We start from the raw sequence: 17609 nt of genomic DNA on the forward strand, positions 1-17609 counted from the left end.
AAAGGGAGATGTCTATATCCAAGAGCAGAGATGTCCACTCTGGAAAGAAATTTTATCGAATCTGGGGGCCTATGCTAAATTAGACTAATGCAGGACTATAAGCGTTAGGAATATTAGCAAAATATTATCCTTTTTTTCTAGTGTATGTTTATTTATCTAATGTATTACGGCGCTCTCTGAAGCTCTGTTTTTGGTTTTTATGTTTACTCCTTGCAATTAATAAACATTTTTTATTTTTTTAAAGTAAGTGCATTTGGTGGGCCTACAGGCTTCTCCGAGTATGTCCATCTACTCCTGCAGGAACTCAAGGTTACCAGAACTCTAGGTTGAGTTGTTTGGGTCTGGGTGTCTTACTTTGCCATGGTCTTGAGTGAGAAGGTCTGGCCGGTTGGAAAGCTTTTCATGAGGGAAAATTGACTTTTAACCCCTTCGACGCTCATGACGAGCTGGGCTCGTCATGGCGTAGCCTCCTCGCACGCTCATGACGAGCCCAGCTCGTCACGTAAAGTGCGATTTAAAAAAAACCAGCGTACGGGCGGAATTCCGCCCGCACGCATGCGGTTAAGCAGCGTTTAGAGTCATGGTTTGCCTGGCCCATGTTGGAGACACCGGAATGAGGGTGAGGAATACTTATCTTAACTTCCTGGCCACATACGGAATTAGTAGGAGAGGAGGAAAAGCATAGGCAAAGATCCAGGACCAGTTCATCCACAGAGCATATCCCATGGACAGGGGGTGTGGAATCCTGGCTTTTAAGTTTTGGCATTTTGTATTTTCTGCCATTACAAAAAGGTCTAGGTATGGGGTATCCCACCTGCGAAAGAAAGATTGGATCTGTGTGTGGAGTTACCACTCATGTACTGGTTTGCTGGGTACTGCTGAGAAGGTCTACAAAGTTATCTATTCCCCAAAGGTATTGAGCCAGGTGGTCAATTGTGATTGATGGCCTAAAGCCAAATCTGTTGCGCTAGGGCAGACAGGTAAGGAAAGTGTACCCCTCCATGTTTCTGAAGATAGAACATGGCAGTCATGTTTTCTGTACGCACCAGGACTGCCTTGCCTTGAATCTGTAGGTGAAAAGCTTGGACTGGTAGATGAATGGATAACAGCTCCAAGTGGTTGATGTTAAGACCCCTTAAATGAGGCTAATGTCATCAAGATTTGCCCCTAGCTAGCTAGAGATGCCTGTGTGGTGATGGTCACCTGAGGAACGGAGTCTGCAAGTGGCCTGGCCAACAGAAAGTGTATGCTGTTCCACCACTGTAGAGTGCAATGGATGCTGCCTCTTGCCAACAATAGATCCTTCAGCCGAACCTCTGCTTGTGACCATTGGCTTGAGAGGCACTTGAGTGGGTGCATATTAAGCCTGGCATGGGGCAGTATGGTGATGAATGAGGTCATCATTCCTAGCAAGTGCATAACCGTGAGAACTGGAAGGTGACAAATTGGCTACAAAAGAGGCAGAAACTACTCCAACACCTGTATTCTGGAAGGCCTTCCCAAAACAGAGTTGAAAACTGCCCCTCAGAATGACCTGGAAATGAAGAGGTTCGAAATGGGATTTTGTTGCTTTCACTTTAAACCCTAGGTTAATATAGTAGGAAGACCGAAGCTTGGGTGTGAGCTAGGAATGCTTGTTTGTTTGCGCTCTTTATCAGCCACTCGTCTAGATAAGGGAAGACATGAATTCCCCTTCCTCATGAGGTGACATACTACTACCGTAAAACATTTGGTAAAGACCCTTGGGCAGTAGGTTAACACTTTGCTTAATGATAAGTACTACCAGTTCAGAGGAAGCGCCGATGAGCTGGATGAAACGGGGAGTGCAAGTATGCGTCCTTCAAGTAGAGGGTAGCTATGAAGATACCTTGCTGAAGCAAAAGGATGGCATACTGTAGTGTGACCATATGAAGTGTTTTGATAGGATGCATATGTTGAGAGGATGGAGGTCTAGGAAGGACCTGAGGGATCTGTCCTTTTTGAGAATGAGGAAGTATAGAGAGTAGTCGACTTTGCCCTGATGGTGACGGAGCACTGGCTTTATGGCCCATTTCAGAGGAGCGCCTGTAACTCCTTGTGTAGCAATGTAAGGTGTTCCAGAATGAGTGTGTGAGTGCAAGGGGAGTGCTTGGTGGGATGGAGACAAGCCCTAGCAAGTAGTCATGATCAATGATGGAAAAATATTAGACTAGATCATGCCAGAACCCGATGGATGAGAAAAACAATCTTACTATGCAGTCTGTGACCATGTGCATCTAGCACCATGGAAGGAGTCACCAAGACCTTGTGACTAAAGAATCTGAAGAAAACGAGTTGCAATGTCAGAGCCAAACTGTAGATAGCATGAGTATGCACAGCATGCATATCTACAGACCCATGCTACAGACATTCTTCTGCCTCAAGAAAAATAGACAGCTTCTCCCAATTTAAACGTAAATATGGTAAATTTTCTTGCGAGAATCTGCCAGCAGGGTACTGACCGCCCTATAAATTTCTTTAGCTAAGTCAAAAAGAAAGCAAAAGTAGTCAAAGACTTATCAGATTTTGAGCAAAAAAGCATCCAAAGAATAGTGCTCATTATTCAGGTTGATGGCTCCAAATATATGGTTGTGCTCAAGGTCTAAGACTGCATAGGCATCCTAGGGACCATGACCTTCATTCCATACTTTTGGGCCATGTCCATAACCGCTCTATCCGCACCGTGTCGTTACTAAACTTATAATGTTGTTACTGAGAATATAGTTCAGCCTCTTATCAGTCACCTTAGATTGCCTCTTTGAGAATTGCCACTTTCAACAATGTTCATGACTCCAAGGAGAAAACAGACACTCAAAAATGTTTACAATTAGATATTTTCCTATAAAAAATGAGATTGTTACTATAGCCAATCACAACTTCAAATATCCTCTCCAAGTGTTAGATCATGCTAAAAGAGCAATGTTCAAAACTACAGTATTAAAGCTTCTTCTGAGATCCTGACCCCTGGATGAGAAATTCAATAACATCTTAAGACTGCCAAATTCTGCCAGAAATTACAATTGATCCTGCTCAGATACAGCGTTAATTTAAGTATACATTGTTTTCAAGGATCCTTCTTACAAGGCGCGTATTCAAAGTATAGAAATCAAATATGTTGATGCTGTGAAACTATTGTATAGAGATGAATAAAGTGACAAATCAGTTCAGTGTAAAAAAAATATTTAAAATTTAAAAAAAAAGAAAACTTTCTTTAGAAAACTATGCTCAGACTACTTACGAATGTCTTCTAAGTCAAGGTCATCATACAGGAATTCATTCTCTTCAAAATCTGGGTCCTGTGAAGAGTCCACATAGTATTCTACATCATCCTTGATTTTTCGTATGGAGTCCACCACTATGGAGTCATTGTCCAACATACGTAGGATAGTCTCTAGCATCCGTATGTGGTATCGATGCTTCTCTATGTGCCGTTTTAGCCCCTCTATCCTGTCCTGCTTTTGCTGCCAACACAAAGTGTTTCAACCAAACAGGGGAAATAAAAAAAATATACAGATGTGAAAAACATTCAATATAGGAACAATCAATGTCTTCAAACATTTCCAATAATTTTCTAAATATTAAACATCCTGCACTTCTCTCAGGAGTGGATGGAAATTATTTAACAACAAAGGGAGAGGTAGGGAGAAGGAGACACTCTCTTAGTCCCCGGTTAGTTATGCAAAAACAAGAAAAGAGCGGTCAGATCAAACACTTGATCAATCTAAGCGTAATCTCTACAGACCACAATTCAAGGAGTCAACACAAGATTATCACATCCGATTTGGGTGATAAAGAAAGCCCTCACACACTGACCTAGTCAGTGTCATGCTTCATCATCGGGCCCCACCGAAAGAGGCCGAATGCCTCTTCGGTGTGCTACGACGCCAGAAAGACTGCGGAGCTGGTTTTGTGTGTGGAGGGCGTGCGCTCTTGTTTACAGTGAAATATTAAAAGTGCCTGAAAAAAAGGGTATCAAAAACAAATTTTAATAAATGATCCCTGAGGCACAAAGTAAAGAGTATTACGTGTCTGTATTTACTTGCCAAGGTTCAAGATTGGTAAAATACAGAATATACTCAATTTCTTTTAGTCAACATGTTTCAGCCATAAGGGTGGTATATTACCGTGGCATTCTTCAGGACTATACCCCGGCGGTATGGGCTCTCTAATCACCCACCCTGACCTGGGGACGTGAAAGTGAAAATAAAAGGTGAAAAAAGTGCATAAAAATGTTGGAAGAGTAAAGTACTCGATTCCAAAAAATACTCCGTAAATTTAGAGTGTCACTGCACCTGTAAAGTGAAAAACAAAGACAAACAGAAGACAAACATGAACATTGTTAATATGAGCCTTCCTGAGTTGTCATAGTGCTCCATGATGTGTGGCTCAAGTGGTGTTCCCAAGGTAAACATAGATTTTATGCACCATCCAAATAGCCCCTAGAGGATGATAGCAAATAGCTCTGGGAAGTGATGTGCTAGAGGTGTGCTATTTACAAGACAAACGATTAAGAATGGGGGATTAAAAACGCGAATGCGTGTACTTCTTATGAAGGGATCAATGGACCATAAAAGGTCTGTGCCCCTCAAGTTGGTAATAGAAGGTATAACTCTCACTTTCAAAAGGGGCGCTACTAGCACCATGGGTCTCGGGAGGGGGTCGGAGCGACCTGGCACATCCTAAAACAGAGAAATGGTACAATTGCAAAGGCCTGTACACGAGCAGATACTTAGCTCTATTGGCAGAAGGAGCAGCGATCTCGTTTTCGTGGTTACTCACGCCCTCAGCGCTCTCGACCCGCTGCAAACCTGGTTGTGGCCTCAATTCCGGACCCCGAGGATAAGAAGACGGGGCCGGTAAACCTGTTTTTAAGCAGATCGGTCGCGTGTGCGACCTGTTTCCGGGTGGGCGTGTCTAGCCGAGAAAGAGGCTTGGGACGCACACGCCCACCTCGGAGGGCCCAGTCTTGTTCAGAGCGAGGCTTGAATGTCGGCTGGTGACGCACACGCCCACCTCGGAGGGCCCAGTTTTGTTCAGAACGAGGCTTGAGTGTCGGCTGGGGTATTGGGGACGAATAGCGCTGTAGCGCTAGTGCTAATGCCATGGATATTAGTGGACGCAGAGCTACTAGCTGCTCGTCATTATTTCCAGTATTAATAAAAATTAGTCTATATTGGAGGCAATAGGCTGTACCTTAGAGCAAAAACCAATGATAATAGAAAGGTCTAGGCTCCGAGTGTCAGGACTGGTCTGTGTGAGCACGGCTAGTCATTAATGTGAATCACAGGAAATGGAGTGACTGTTTATAGGCAGACAGAAAAATACCCAGTAATGGTTGGAATGGTACATCAAAAATAGTGATGCTTCTCTCAAGATAAAACTGAGCTCCAGGGAATATCATCGTTAAGCCCATTGACGTTGGTGCCCAAACGATACACCCAACGTTGCTCCTTTTCAAAAAGTCTACTGGTTATGTTGGCTGTACCCTTCACTTCTTCGATTACCGTCCACCTCATGTCATTCGGAGTGTGGTTTCTGTCCAAAAAGTGGCGGCTCAATTTCGTGGTTAGTTTTTTGCATCGGACATTGCTCCGATGCTCGCAGATACGTTGTTTTATTCTGCGCGTTGTCATGCCGACATACCGTAGCTGGCATGGACACGTGATCAAATACACCACATTCATGGTGTTACAATTAGTATGTTCTCTTTGGGTCCATACTTTGCCCGCTTCAAGCGAAAGAGTTTTGGTCGCCTCTGTCAGGTGGCAGACACTACAATTGGAGCACGGGAAATGCCCAACGACTTTGGGCATACCCCAAGCGCTGGTGACTGTAGGTGTGGGTTCAGGGACTTTTTCTTTTGGACGGGTGTGTACCAGAGCGTCTTTTAGACTACGACCTTTTTTAAAAGAGAATAGAGGTTTCTCCCAATTCTCCCTGTAAGAGGTCAGTATGTTCCAATGTTTGTTGATGGATTTTTTCATCATGTTCGACAGGCTGCTGTATGTGGTCACACACGTGAGGGGTATTGTTCTCTGGTTGATGACTTTCTCCTCTAGTAGGGCCTCTCTTGGTTGGTTCCTCGCTCTCTTGAAACCTTTGCTCAGGATAGGTGCCGGATATCCTCTGTCTTTCAGTTTCCCAGTGAGGCTTAGGGACTGTTCTTTGAAGTCCGAAAGGGAGGTGCAGTTGCGCCTAAGTCTCAAATATTGCCCATAGGGGAGGTTTTCCTTCAAAGGGCGCGGATGAAAGCTACTGAACTCTAGGAGGTTGTTTTTTGCCGTGGGCTTATGATGTGTCTTTGTCCTAAAGCCAGCTCCTTGCACCGAGATCTCAACATCAAGGAAGACAATCTCAGATCTGCTCTTGGTGTTTGTAAACCGCAAGTTCCGGTCTAGAGTGTTAATCCAGTTGAGGAATAGATCAAGATCGGTGTCATTCCCAGTCCATAGTAACAGGATGTCATCTATGTAGCGCTTCCACAGGAGCATTGAAGATGAAAAAGATTGGGAGGTGGGCAGGATGTATTTAGCCTCAAAATCTGCTACATACAGCCCCGCCACGCTTGGAGCAAAAATGCTGCCCATGCTGGTACCTGAGCATTGAAGATAAAGCTTGTCTTTAAAAGAGAAGTAGTGGATGGAAATTATACAACTGCCAAGCACCAGTTGCCTGCATGCGTCAGTAGTCCAGAACATGGCAATGCTATACTTTAGGTAGAGTTGTCCCTATAGGAAATGCGTTACTTACCTGTAACTGCAGTTATCCAGTATTGGTGTCTTTCATAGATTCACATGACCGAATCATTCCCCGTCGTCGAGACGGGAGCCTCCGGTACATAAAAAAGTAATGTCCTATAGACATACATAGAGAAAAGTAGGCCTAAGGGCCTTGCCTTAGTAGCCTAACTATGTCCTTTTGTAAAAAGGACCAAACTCTAGAAGGTAGCCAATCAGCTACCACCTCCCTCTAGAACCTTCCTGTCAGGAGCCTCAGTCTCAGATTTTCGTACGCACCATGCTAGGTAGGCGTAATGCTGTTAGAGAGATAAGTGAGTCCTTCCAGGGGAGGCGGGAGGGTTGCATGTGAATCTATGAAAGACACCAATACTGGATAACTGCAGTTACAGTTAAGTAACACATTTCTTATCCAGTATTATGGGTGTCTTTCATAGATTCACATGCCTGAATCAGAGTAGCAAGCAATACATTATGCAAATTTCTGATGGAATAGCATAAGCAGTCTGAGATAATACATATCATGCGACTAATAACCATCAAAAAGTTACAAGAAGAAAGTAAATAAATGTGCATACCAGCGAAGGATGGTGGGAAGGAGGAAGGCTCACCTCACTGGAATAGATGGCGAAGCACAGCCTGGCCCACAGCAGCATCCTGCATCAGTTCCGTATCCAGGCAGTAGTGCCTGGTAACGGTGTGCGGCGACTTCCAGGTCGCTGCCCTGCAAATGTCCAGTATTGGCACACCAGCGAATAGCGCTGCCGATGTGGACACAGCTCTTGTAGAATGAGCTCTTACTTTAGAGTGCAATGGCCGTCCGGCTTTGTCATGGCAAAAGGCAATTGCAGAGGATATCCATTGTGAAATACTTTGTTTGGAAAGTGGCATGCCTTTCCTCGGTCTGCTGAAAGCGATGAAAAGCTGATTCGTTTTCCTGAAATGTTTTGTTTTGTCAAGGTAAAACTTAAGACACCTCTTCAGGTCCAAAGAGTACAGTGTTCTTTCAGCTGCAGTGCTGCGATTTGGGAAGAATGATCGAAGGACTAGGGGTTCATTTAAATGGAAGTCTGACGGGACCTTAGGAATAAATAGAGGGTTAGTTCTTAGAACCACTCTGTCGTCCTTGAACTGCATGAAGGGATTTTGTATGGAAAGAGCCTGAAGTTCGCTGACCCTTCTAGCTGAGGTCAGAGCCAATAGGAGGGCTGTCTTCCAGGAGATGTATTTGACCTCTGCCCTATGGATGGGCTCGAAAGGGTGTTTCATTAATTGGTTGAGTACCACATTGAGATGCCATGTTGGTGGAACCCTTCTTGGCCGAGGAAAGGATCTGTAGAGCTCCTTGAGGAATTGCTTAATTAACCTGTGGGACCAGAGAGAAGGCCCTTTTGAAGTTCTCGTAAACCGGGAAATTGCTGCCAGATGAACTCTGATAGAGGTGTGCGCAAGTCCCGATTGTGCAAGATGTAACAGATAAGGTAGGAGCTGCTCCGGAGTAACCCAAAAGGGATGGAGATCTTTGTCCTTACACCAAATGCAAAAGCATTTCCACTTTAAGGAGTAGGTCTTGTTTGTGCTGTCTGCTCTTGCTTTCGCGAGGACATCCTTGCACTCCTGTGGAATGTCTAGATGGTAGAACTCTCGGTATTCAGGAGCCATGCCAATAATCTGAGAGATTTCAGATTCGGGTGCAGAACTTGGCCGCTGGGCATCGTGAGCAGGGATGGATGTTGGCCCAGACGGATTGGCGGTTGGACTGAGAGGCGATGGAGGTCCGTGAACCAATGCTGCCTCGGCCAGAACGGGGCAATCAGAATCAGGGTGCAGTGCTCTGTTTTCATTTTCCGAAGGACTTTTGGGATCAGGGGAAATGGCGGAAATGCGTACGCAAACACGTAGCGCCAGGCGATGGAAAATGCATTTCTGAGGGACCGCGACTGGGGATGCCAACTTGCGAAGTTGCAGCATTTGGCGTTCTCCCTGGTGGCAAAGAGGTCGATCTTCGGACTCCCCCATTCCGAAAAGATGTGATTCAGCACTTTTTATTCGAGTTCCCATTCGTGGGACAGCGATCTTTGTCTGCTCAGAGCATCTGCTATGACGTTGTCCTTGCATGGGACATACTCAGCTGTCAGCGTGATATTGTGGAGCACAAGCCAGTTCCAAATTTTCTCCGATTCGCGAGATAGTGTTAGCGAACGTGTCCCTCCCTGCTTGTTCAAGTAGTGCATTGTCGTGGTGTTCTCGGTCCTGACAAGCACTGGGGAGTTCTTGATGCGCGGGAGGAAAGCCTGCAGGGATAGGAAAACTGCCCTCAGCTCTAGGAGGTTGATATGGAGCTGTTGTTCCTGGTCCGTCCACTTGCCGCTGATCTGCAATTCTTGAAGGACCGCTCCCCATCGCTGTAGGGAGGCATCCGTAGTTATGACGTGTGGAGCTGCAGGCAGCAAGAATGGTAGTCCTTGCGAGAGGTTCTTGGGCGACCTCCACCAGAGCAAGGCTTTGGTCATTTGCTGAGTTATCACGATGTGATCCTCGAAAGAGCCTGTACTTTGAGTCCACTGCTTGGTCAAGGCCTCCTGCAGAGGGCGCATTCTGAGCCGACAGTGTGGCACAAGCAGGATGCACGAGGACATCATCCCCAGGAGGGACTTGAAAGTACAGACCAGTAGGGTTTTCTTCGAGGCCACTGCGGTGGCCAGAGTGATAAGCTTGTGCTTCCTCTCTTGAGATGGGAATGCCTTTGAGCATTCCGTATTCAAAGTTGCTCTGAGAAAGGTAAGAACCCGAGAGGGCTGTAAGGTAGACTTCTCGTGATTGAGCGTCAAGCCCAGTTGCTGGAAAAGATTGAGGCAGGCGTTGGAGGACTCGGCTGCGCCTTTCATAGATGGTGCTTTCACCAGCCAGTCGTCCAGGTAAGGGAAGACTTGGTGTCCATGCTGTCGTAGAAAAGCTGCCACAGGGGAGAGGCACTTGGTGAAAATTCGAGGTGCCGATTCGAGGCCGAATGGGAGGACACAGAATTGGTAGTGGTGACCCGCTACTGCGAATCTGAGGAATTTCCTGTGGCGATTGTGAATAGGGATGTGATAATATGTGTCTTGCAGGTCTAAAGACGTCATGAAGTCTCCTTCCTCCAGTGACCCCAAGATCTCCTGGATAGTCACCATACGGAACGATTGACTCTTCAAGAATGCATTGAGCGCCCTGAGGTCTAGGATGGGCCTCCATTTCTTCCCTTTCTTTTGTATTAGAAAGAAGCGGGAATAAAATCCCTTCCCTTTCTGAGCAGATGGAACTCGCTCTATTGCTCCTTTCTTTAACATTGAAGAGACCTCTTGAAGGAGTAATCGTAAATGTCAGTGTTGAAGCTTGCGAGGAGGAGTTGTCGGGGGAATTGAATTGAATTCCAACGAATGTCCGAATTGGATCAATTGGAGCACCCACCGATCCGTTGTAATTGATCTCCAATTGTGGAGGAAGTGTGTTAGTTTTCCTCCAAGTTTGAAAGAACGAGATTGTGGACGGACTGGCTGCTGGAAACGGTCATTGGAGTCCGCCAGCGGGTTTCCTCTGGTTCTTTCCCCTGTAGTTAGACCTTCCATACGAGGTCTGGCGACCTTGCTGCTGTTGTCGCTGTTGGTATTGCGATCGGCCTTGGTTATAGGAGTATGAGGATTTGCTCTGGTACGATCCTCTGTAAGAGGGCTGACCTCTACCCCTGCTCCCTCGAAAGGACTGATTTTTAAACTGTAACGTGCCAAGCGCTTGTGCCGTGTCAGTATCTTTTTTGATTGTTTGTAAGGCCTCGTCGATTTTCTCCCCAAAGAGGTGCTGGCCGTCGTAGGGCATGTCAAGTACTTTAGTTTGGACTTCTTGACGGAAGGATGTTGCTTTAAGCCACCCCCGCAAGACCGCGGCGCCTGCTAGCTGTCTGAAGCCGGTCATTGCAACATCTATGGCACAATCAATAAGTTCTGATGCCGATGTTTGGCCCTCCTTGAGTGATTGAACTTCCTCCTTCAGATTATCAGGTAGTTCTGCCAGATATGGGGCAATATCCTCCCACAATTGCCTGTTGTAGCGGCCTAGTAGCACAATGGCATTAGCTACTTTGACAGTCATGGCCGACGTGGTGGAAAAGCGTTTGCCAATACTGTCTAGTTTCCTGCCTTCCTTGTCCGGTGGAGCTGACAATGGGGATGACGGATTCCTAGAGTTCTTTTGAGCCGCCTGGGTAACCACGGAATCTGGCTTGGGATGACCAGTAAGACAGGATGGTGCGGTCGTTGGTGCCTTATACTTCTTGTCCAGCCGTGGTACCACTGCGGAGACCGAGGCTGGTGTCTGCACCTCCCCTTCTTCTGGTTCCTCGCCCTCGTCGTCAGAAGACGGGATATGTTGTATTGTTTCTCTTTCCTGACGGATCACCAAAGGTGACGGTCTAGGTTTTGAAGATGGGGTCGGTCCAGATGTAGCTGGATTCTTATCTGTTGACGGGGCCGATGCCGATTCAGGAAATCGCTGTTTGTAGTCCTGGATCAAGAATTGTAGGTCTGAGACTATAGACACCGGAAGGCATACCATAGGTGTGACTTGCGTCTGGACCTGTGAATTTAGAGTCTCCTCTGTAAAAACAACTTCGTCGCCATCCTCATCAGTGCTTTGGCACTTTACTATAAGATCTGAAGGACTGGTGGCCTGACCGTACTGGTCATCGTCCGATTCCTCGTCTTGCAGGAGACAGGATGGGGGTAACTTTTGCACCCTGCTCGGAGACGTTAAGTCTGGTGTTATTGGCTTTTTCGTACTCTTTGCCGTTGGTGGAATCGTAGACGGCTGACTGGCCGCTGACGACGGAGAAATCAGGTCCGACTGTTTCCATAGCGTCGACGGTGTCGTCGTCGACGGCGTCGTCGTTGACTGAATTTCGAATGACGATAGTGATTTAGTCTACGGTATCTTCGTCGACGGTCCCGTCGTCGATGGTGCGCTAGTCGACGGTGTCTTCGTCGTTGATGGAGCGCCCGTCGACGGTGCCTTCGTCGAAGCTGATGTCCTTACCGTCGTCGATGACTTAGTCGACGGTACGCTGGTCGACGAGGTTGACTTCGTCGACGGCGCAGGCGTCGACGGTTTTGGTTTAGTCGTCGACACAGGCTTACCCGCTGTCGACGATGGAGTAGTAGTCATCGCCGATGAAGATGCTGACGACGCCGTCGTCCTCATTACCGTCGTCGATGTAGAAACATAGACTGTAGAGACTTTTTTTTCAGCGCCGAGGGCAACGTCGACGAACTCGTCGACGGCGCAGGCTTCCTGAAGGCAGGAACCTCCTTGTCAGATGTTGTAGATTTTACCTCTGAAGACTTTTTGATAGTCTTTTTAGGGAACGTCTGTAGGGCTAGGGGAAGCAACCCTGGGCCTCTTCAAGGATAATTTAAAACTGAAGCCATCTCACCGTCCTCTGAAGACTCCAGGTTGTCTCTGGTTTTCAGCCTGTTCAACCAGAGGAGCAGCCGTCCTCCTCTGTCTTTTAGAGTTTTTGTAGAGAATGTTCTACAAATTCTACATTCTTTAGGAGAATAGTCTGGGTAAAGACAGTATAGACAGGTTTCATGCTTGTCATCGACGTGGAGCCTCTTCTTACCACAAGAAGAGCAAGCTCTGAAGAGACCCTTCTTCTGTTGATCGGCCATTGTTGAAATATCCAATTTCTGTGAGGAAAAGAGATACAACTAGGAAACCTGAGGAGAACTCAGGTGGAGACTCCCTAGCACAACGTGCGGTAGAAAATCTGAGAGACTGAGGCTCCTGACAGGAAGGTTCTAGAGGGAGGTGGTAGCTGATTGGCTACCTTCTAGAGTTTGGTCCTTTTTACAAAAGGACATAGATAGGCTACTAAGGCAAGGCCCTTAGGCCTACTTTTCTCTATGTATGTCTATAGGACATTACTTTTTTATGTACCGGAGGCTCCCGTCTCGACGACGGGGAATGATTCAGGCATGTGAATCTATGAAAGACACCCATAATACTGGATAAATGTAGTATTTAACAGTTGTCCTAAACGCAACAGTAGGAGTACAAAAATGTATGCGGAAGTCATGCCTATGATGCAGCAAGTGGCAGTACAGAAGAGATAATAATAATAAATAATAATAATAATAATAAAGGAGGTCTTATCATGCGCGGACTTAGCCCAATGGGCATCAAGGCGCCTCGGTTTAGATACGATACGGTTTAGAGGTCAATCTCCACTTATTTTTTATTTCATCTTTAAAAGTTTAGAAGTTGTACTGTTTCTAAATAAAATGTTGGTGCTCATTGCTCTACCCATTTACCTGCAGCATGAAACAGCGAGGACATTTTTAAAATAAGACAGGAAACACAAGCATCAAAGAAATGAAGTCACAGGCCAGCATAAAGTGTTGCACTCGCTGGTACTTTTAAACAAATATGCCCACAGCTGACATAATGGGGACGTGGAGGGAAAGAGACTAGTACCTTCAACTTATTTATCTGCATTGTTCTTTGTTGGGACACATTTCCTCTACATGACGTTGGGCAAATTTAAACACATCTTGAACAGCCAGGGGTGCTTTTCTTCAGTGAGCTTGAACACCGATCTGTGTTCACTGCGCACAATAATTATCTCTTGAGCTGGACGTGTCCATCTCAGACTTCCCAGTCTGTATTTACATAAACATCTCTTGCTCAGTAACCTGTGCATGATGTGGGTGGAAACAGTTGAGGCCATTCCTTTTGTTCCTGTCCAGAAGGTTTACCATGCACTCTAAAAATAAATCGTCGTTCCCAATATCCTATGTCATGGCCCTCTTTCCTGGCTATGAATCACCAAATCAGGGGCAACAGACATCACACCAGAGCCAGCACAAACTGGTCCTAGTGTGGACACCAGTCTGATAACATCTAAAACCTAGATGATACCAGCCTGCAGCAGACTCTTTTCTCTTTTTAAACTATAAACAAGTCACTTGCCTTTAGTAAAAGGCTCCTCTTTACAGGTCAGGATGTTGCAGCATTAGTGCTTATTGAATATATATGTAGTGCCGCTCACGTCGCGGCCTGGCATGTGTCCAGTACAGACACTCCCCTTGCAAGAGCAGTTTTTGCAGTTTAGGCACTATTGGAATGGGCCCATAAGCCTTCAGGGATTTTTTTCTGGTCAATACATAACATCTTTTTACTATGGAATATCTACCTTGACAAAGTCCTCTTCTGCACCATTTTGCCTTCCTTGGTCCCAGCAAAATGATTGTTGTCCATGCGGTGGTCCCTTGTACCTTTATCATAAAACCTTAGGGCTCTTTTAGAGGCAAGCCAATGAAAGCTCTTATCTTTCAAGTAGTGTGACTGAGCAAAGAAGGCCAGTAGCATCCATCATAGAGTGAGAGACACAGAGGGGTTACAAAACTTTTGGGAGAAGGCTGGATAGAGTTCTTAGCAACTATTGGATTGTAAAGACAGTGTGTAGGAAAGTGCCCTATTTAAAATGGTCACCCCCATTTTGCCCACTGGTATTGATGTTCTTGACTAGATGTACACTGGGTCCCTTCTAAATATGCCCCAGTGCCAGAGTTCTTTCGCTAAAAGGAATATGCTACTTACCAGTATGCATCTGTTATTGGCATGTAGGGCTGCTGACATTCATATCTGTGCATAGATCGCCGCCTAGTGTTGGGTCCGGATGATTGCACTTTGTTGTCTTGGAAGAGTCTTCGAAGTATCACGAGATAGGTGATTCCTCCCCTGGACTACAGTGCGCATGGGCATCTTCTCCATCCTCAGATTGTTTTTCGCCATTGTGGCAGAGATGGAGATAGTAAAGTAAGAGATGGCCATGCCAGAGATAATGCTGCAGCTGCGACAGGCACCGGGGAGGAGGGTGGGCGATATGAATGTCAGCAGCCCTACATATCAAGAACAGATGCATACTGGTAAGTAGCATATTCCGTTCGAGGCATGTGGGCTGCTGAATTCATATCTGTGCATAGACTGTATAGCAGTATCTCCTCTAGCGGTGGTTACCTGTGCCAGCTGCAGCAGTTTGAAAAAGAGTTTTGAGGACAGCCTGGCCTACAGCAGCTTGCTGTTTTGCTTGCACGTCTACACAGTAGTGTTATGTGAAAGTGTGTATGGTGGTCCATGTGGCTGCCTTACAGATGTCTTCAAGAGGAATATTCCCTAGGAAAGCCATGGATGCCCCCATTTTCCTTGTAGAGTGTGCTCTTGGGGGGACGGTTAAAGTGCGTTTTGCCTTTTGATAACATATTTGAATGCATTTAACTATCCATCAGGATATTCCTGACTTTGAAATAGGATTTCCTTTGTGTTGTGGTGCAAAAGCAACAAATAGTTGTTTTGTCTTTCTAAATGATTTAGTTCTGTCCACATAATAAAGCAGAGCACTTTTTACATCCAGTGTGTGTAGGGCTCTCTCAGCTACTGACTGTGGATTTTGAAAGAATACTGGCAGTTCTATTGATTGATTGATATGGAAATTGGATACAACTTTAGGCATGAATTTAGGGTTGGTTCTAAGAACCACCCTGTTGGCATGAACCTGCATGAAAGGTTCTTGAATTGTTAGTGCTTGTAATTCGCTCACTCTTCTGAGTGAGGTAATGGCAACTAAGAATGCAACCTTCCACGTTAAGAATTGTAGTTCGCATGAGTGTAGAGGTTCGAAAGGAGGTCCCATATGTCTGGTAAGCACTATATTTAGATTCCAGACTGGGGGTGTCTTGGAGGGATCGCCCTTTACAAACCCTCCATGAAGGCTTTGATTGCTGGTACTCTAAACAGTGAAAGGGGTTGCCTGTTTTGAAGGTATGGTGCTATAGCAGCGAGGTGTAGTCGTATAGAAGAGTATGTTAAGTTACATCTTTGTAAATGCAGCAGGTAACATATAATGTTTTGTATGGAAGCGTCTAATGGGTTGATTTGGTTATTGTTGCAGTAAATAACAAATCCTTCCCATTTAGCTGCATAGCACGCTCGTGTGGCTGGTCGTCTTGCCTTCCTAATGATGTTCATGCAGTCTGGGGGCAAGTTAAGGTATCCGAACTCTAAGACCTTAGGAGCCAGATTGCTAGGTTCATCTGATTGGGATCTGGGTGTCTGATTTCTCCATGGTTCTGAGTTAGAAGATGGGGAGCAAGGCACAGTCTTTGATGAGGAACTACTGAAAGTTCTAGGAACGTTGTGCACCATGGTTGTCTCGCCCATGTGGGAGCAACTAGGATTAGCGTGAGTGAATGTTGCCGCAGTTTGCGTGCCACCAGCGGGATCAGAGGTGCTGGGGGAAAAGCGTACACAAATCTGCCTGACCAGTTCATCCATATCGCATTGCCCTGTGATAACGGATGGGGGAACCTGGTGGCAAAGTACTGCCATTTGGAGTTTTCTTTTGTGGCAAACAGGTCTACCTCTGGGTGACTCCACTCTTCGAAGAAAGGCTGGAGAACTTGGGGGTGAATCTCCCATTCGTGTAGTTGTTGGCTGTGCCTGCTGAGCAGGTCGGCAATCTGATTGTCCTTCCCTGGAAGGTGTTCTGCTAAGAGAAAACTGTTTTTGGGAATTGCCCACTTCCATATGCTTTGTGCCAGATGGGACAGCTGTGGAGAGAGCGTTCCTCCCTGTTTCTGGATATAGTACATTGCGGTCATGTTGTCCGTCCGGATCAACACCGTCTTGCTGTTCAAGTATTTCTGAAATGCTTTCAGGGCTAGGAATATCGCTAGCAACTCTAGTTGGTTGATATGCAGCTTTTCTGTTTGTTTGTCCAGAGTCCTTGTACTGTGTATTGAAGGAGATGGGGTCCCCAGCCTGTCAGTGATGCGTCCGCTATTACTAGTTGTGGAACCGGCTCTTGGAACAGTCGCCCCTTGGAAAGGGTTTGTGGGTTCCACCACTGCAGAGAGTTGTGAGCGCAACTGTCTACCAACACTAGGTCTTTTAGTTGTCCTCGAGCCTGGTTCCATTGCCGTGCTAGGCATTCTTGTAATGGGTGCATTTGAAGTCGGGCATGGGGGACAATGAATATGCAGGAGGCCATCATGCCTATGAGCTGCATGAAGACTCGAGCTGGCAGAGAGTGTTGTGGCAGGAATTTGCAAATGAGTATCTGCATGCTGGCTATCCTTGCTGAGTTTGGATATGCCTTTGCCACTGAGGTATTTATAGTGGCTCCCAGGTATTGCTGTGTGTGTGATGGTTGCAGATGCGATTTTGGGTAGTTGATTGAAAACCCTAGGCTGTGTAGCAACTAAAGTGTTTGAGACGTGTGTGTTGCACATTGTTGGTACGATTTTGCTTGTATTAGCCAATCGTCCAGATAAGGGTACACATCGATGTGTTGCCTTCTGAGATGTGCTGCTACTGTCGCTAAGCATTTTGTAAACACTCTTGGAGCCGTGGTAACCCTGAAGGGCAAAACCTTGAACTGGTAGTGTTGACCTTCTATTGTGAACCTGAGATATTTTCTGTGGCATGGATGTATGGGTATGTGAAAGTACGCATCTTTGAGGTCTAGTGTTGCTAGGAAATCTCCTTGTTGTAGCAACGGGAGCACTTGCTGTAGTGTGATCATATGGAAGTGCTCCGATAGTATATATTGATTTAGGGGTCTGAGGTCCAATATTGGTCTAAGGGAACCGTCCTTCTTGGGAATAAGGGAGTATAGGGAGTATACTCCTGGCCCTTGCTGGTGGAAAGGGACTTGCTCTATGGCCCCCTTTTCCAGCATGCATTTCACCTCTTGTTGGAGCAGGGTGATGTGTTCCGTGGACATAGGACGATATCTGGGTGGTATGTTTGGTGGTGTACAAG

The 17609-nt window shown here is 46.1% G+C and overlaps 1 protein-coding gene across 8 annotated transcripts in view; it reads right to left on the reverse strand.

Moving 5' to 3' along the window:
• CNOT3 (CCR4-NOT transcription complex subunit 3) overlaps positions 1 to 17609 on the reverse strand; it is a 1075180-nt gene that overhangs the window by 597217 nt on the left and 460354 nt on the right. For all 8 annotated transcript variants that reach the window (XM_078655004.1, XM_078655002.1, XM_078654999.1 and 5 more), the window contains one exon: positions 3257 to 3479. In XM_078655004.1, the coding sequence (XP_078511130.1) occupies positions 3257 to 3479 (223 nt within the window). The remainder of the gene's footprint in view (positions 1 to 3256; positions 3480 to 17609) is intronic.

This window comes from Lissotriton helveticus, chromosome 7 (assembly GCF_964261635.1).
Source record: "Lissotriton helveticus chromosome 7, aLisHel1.1, whole genome shotgun sequence".
Taxonomy (NCBI): Eukaryota; Metazoa; Chordata; class Amphibia; order Caudata; family Salamandridae; genus Lissotriton; species Lissotriton helveticus.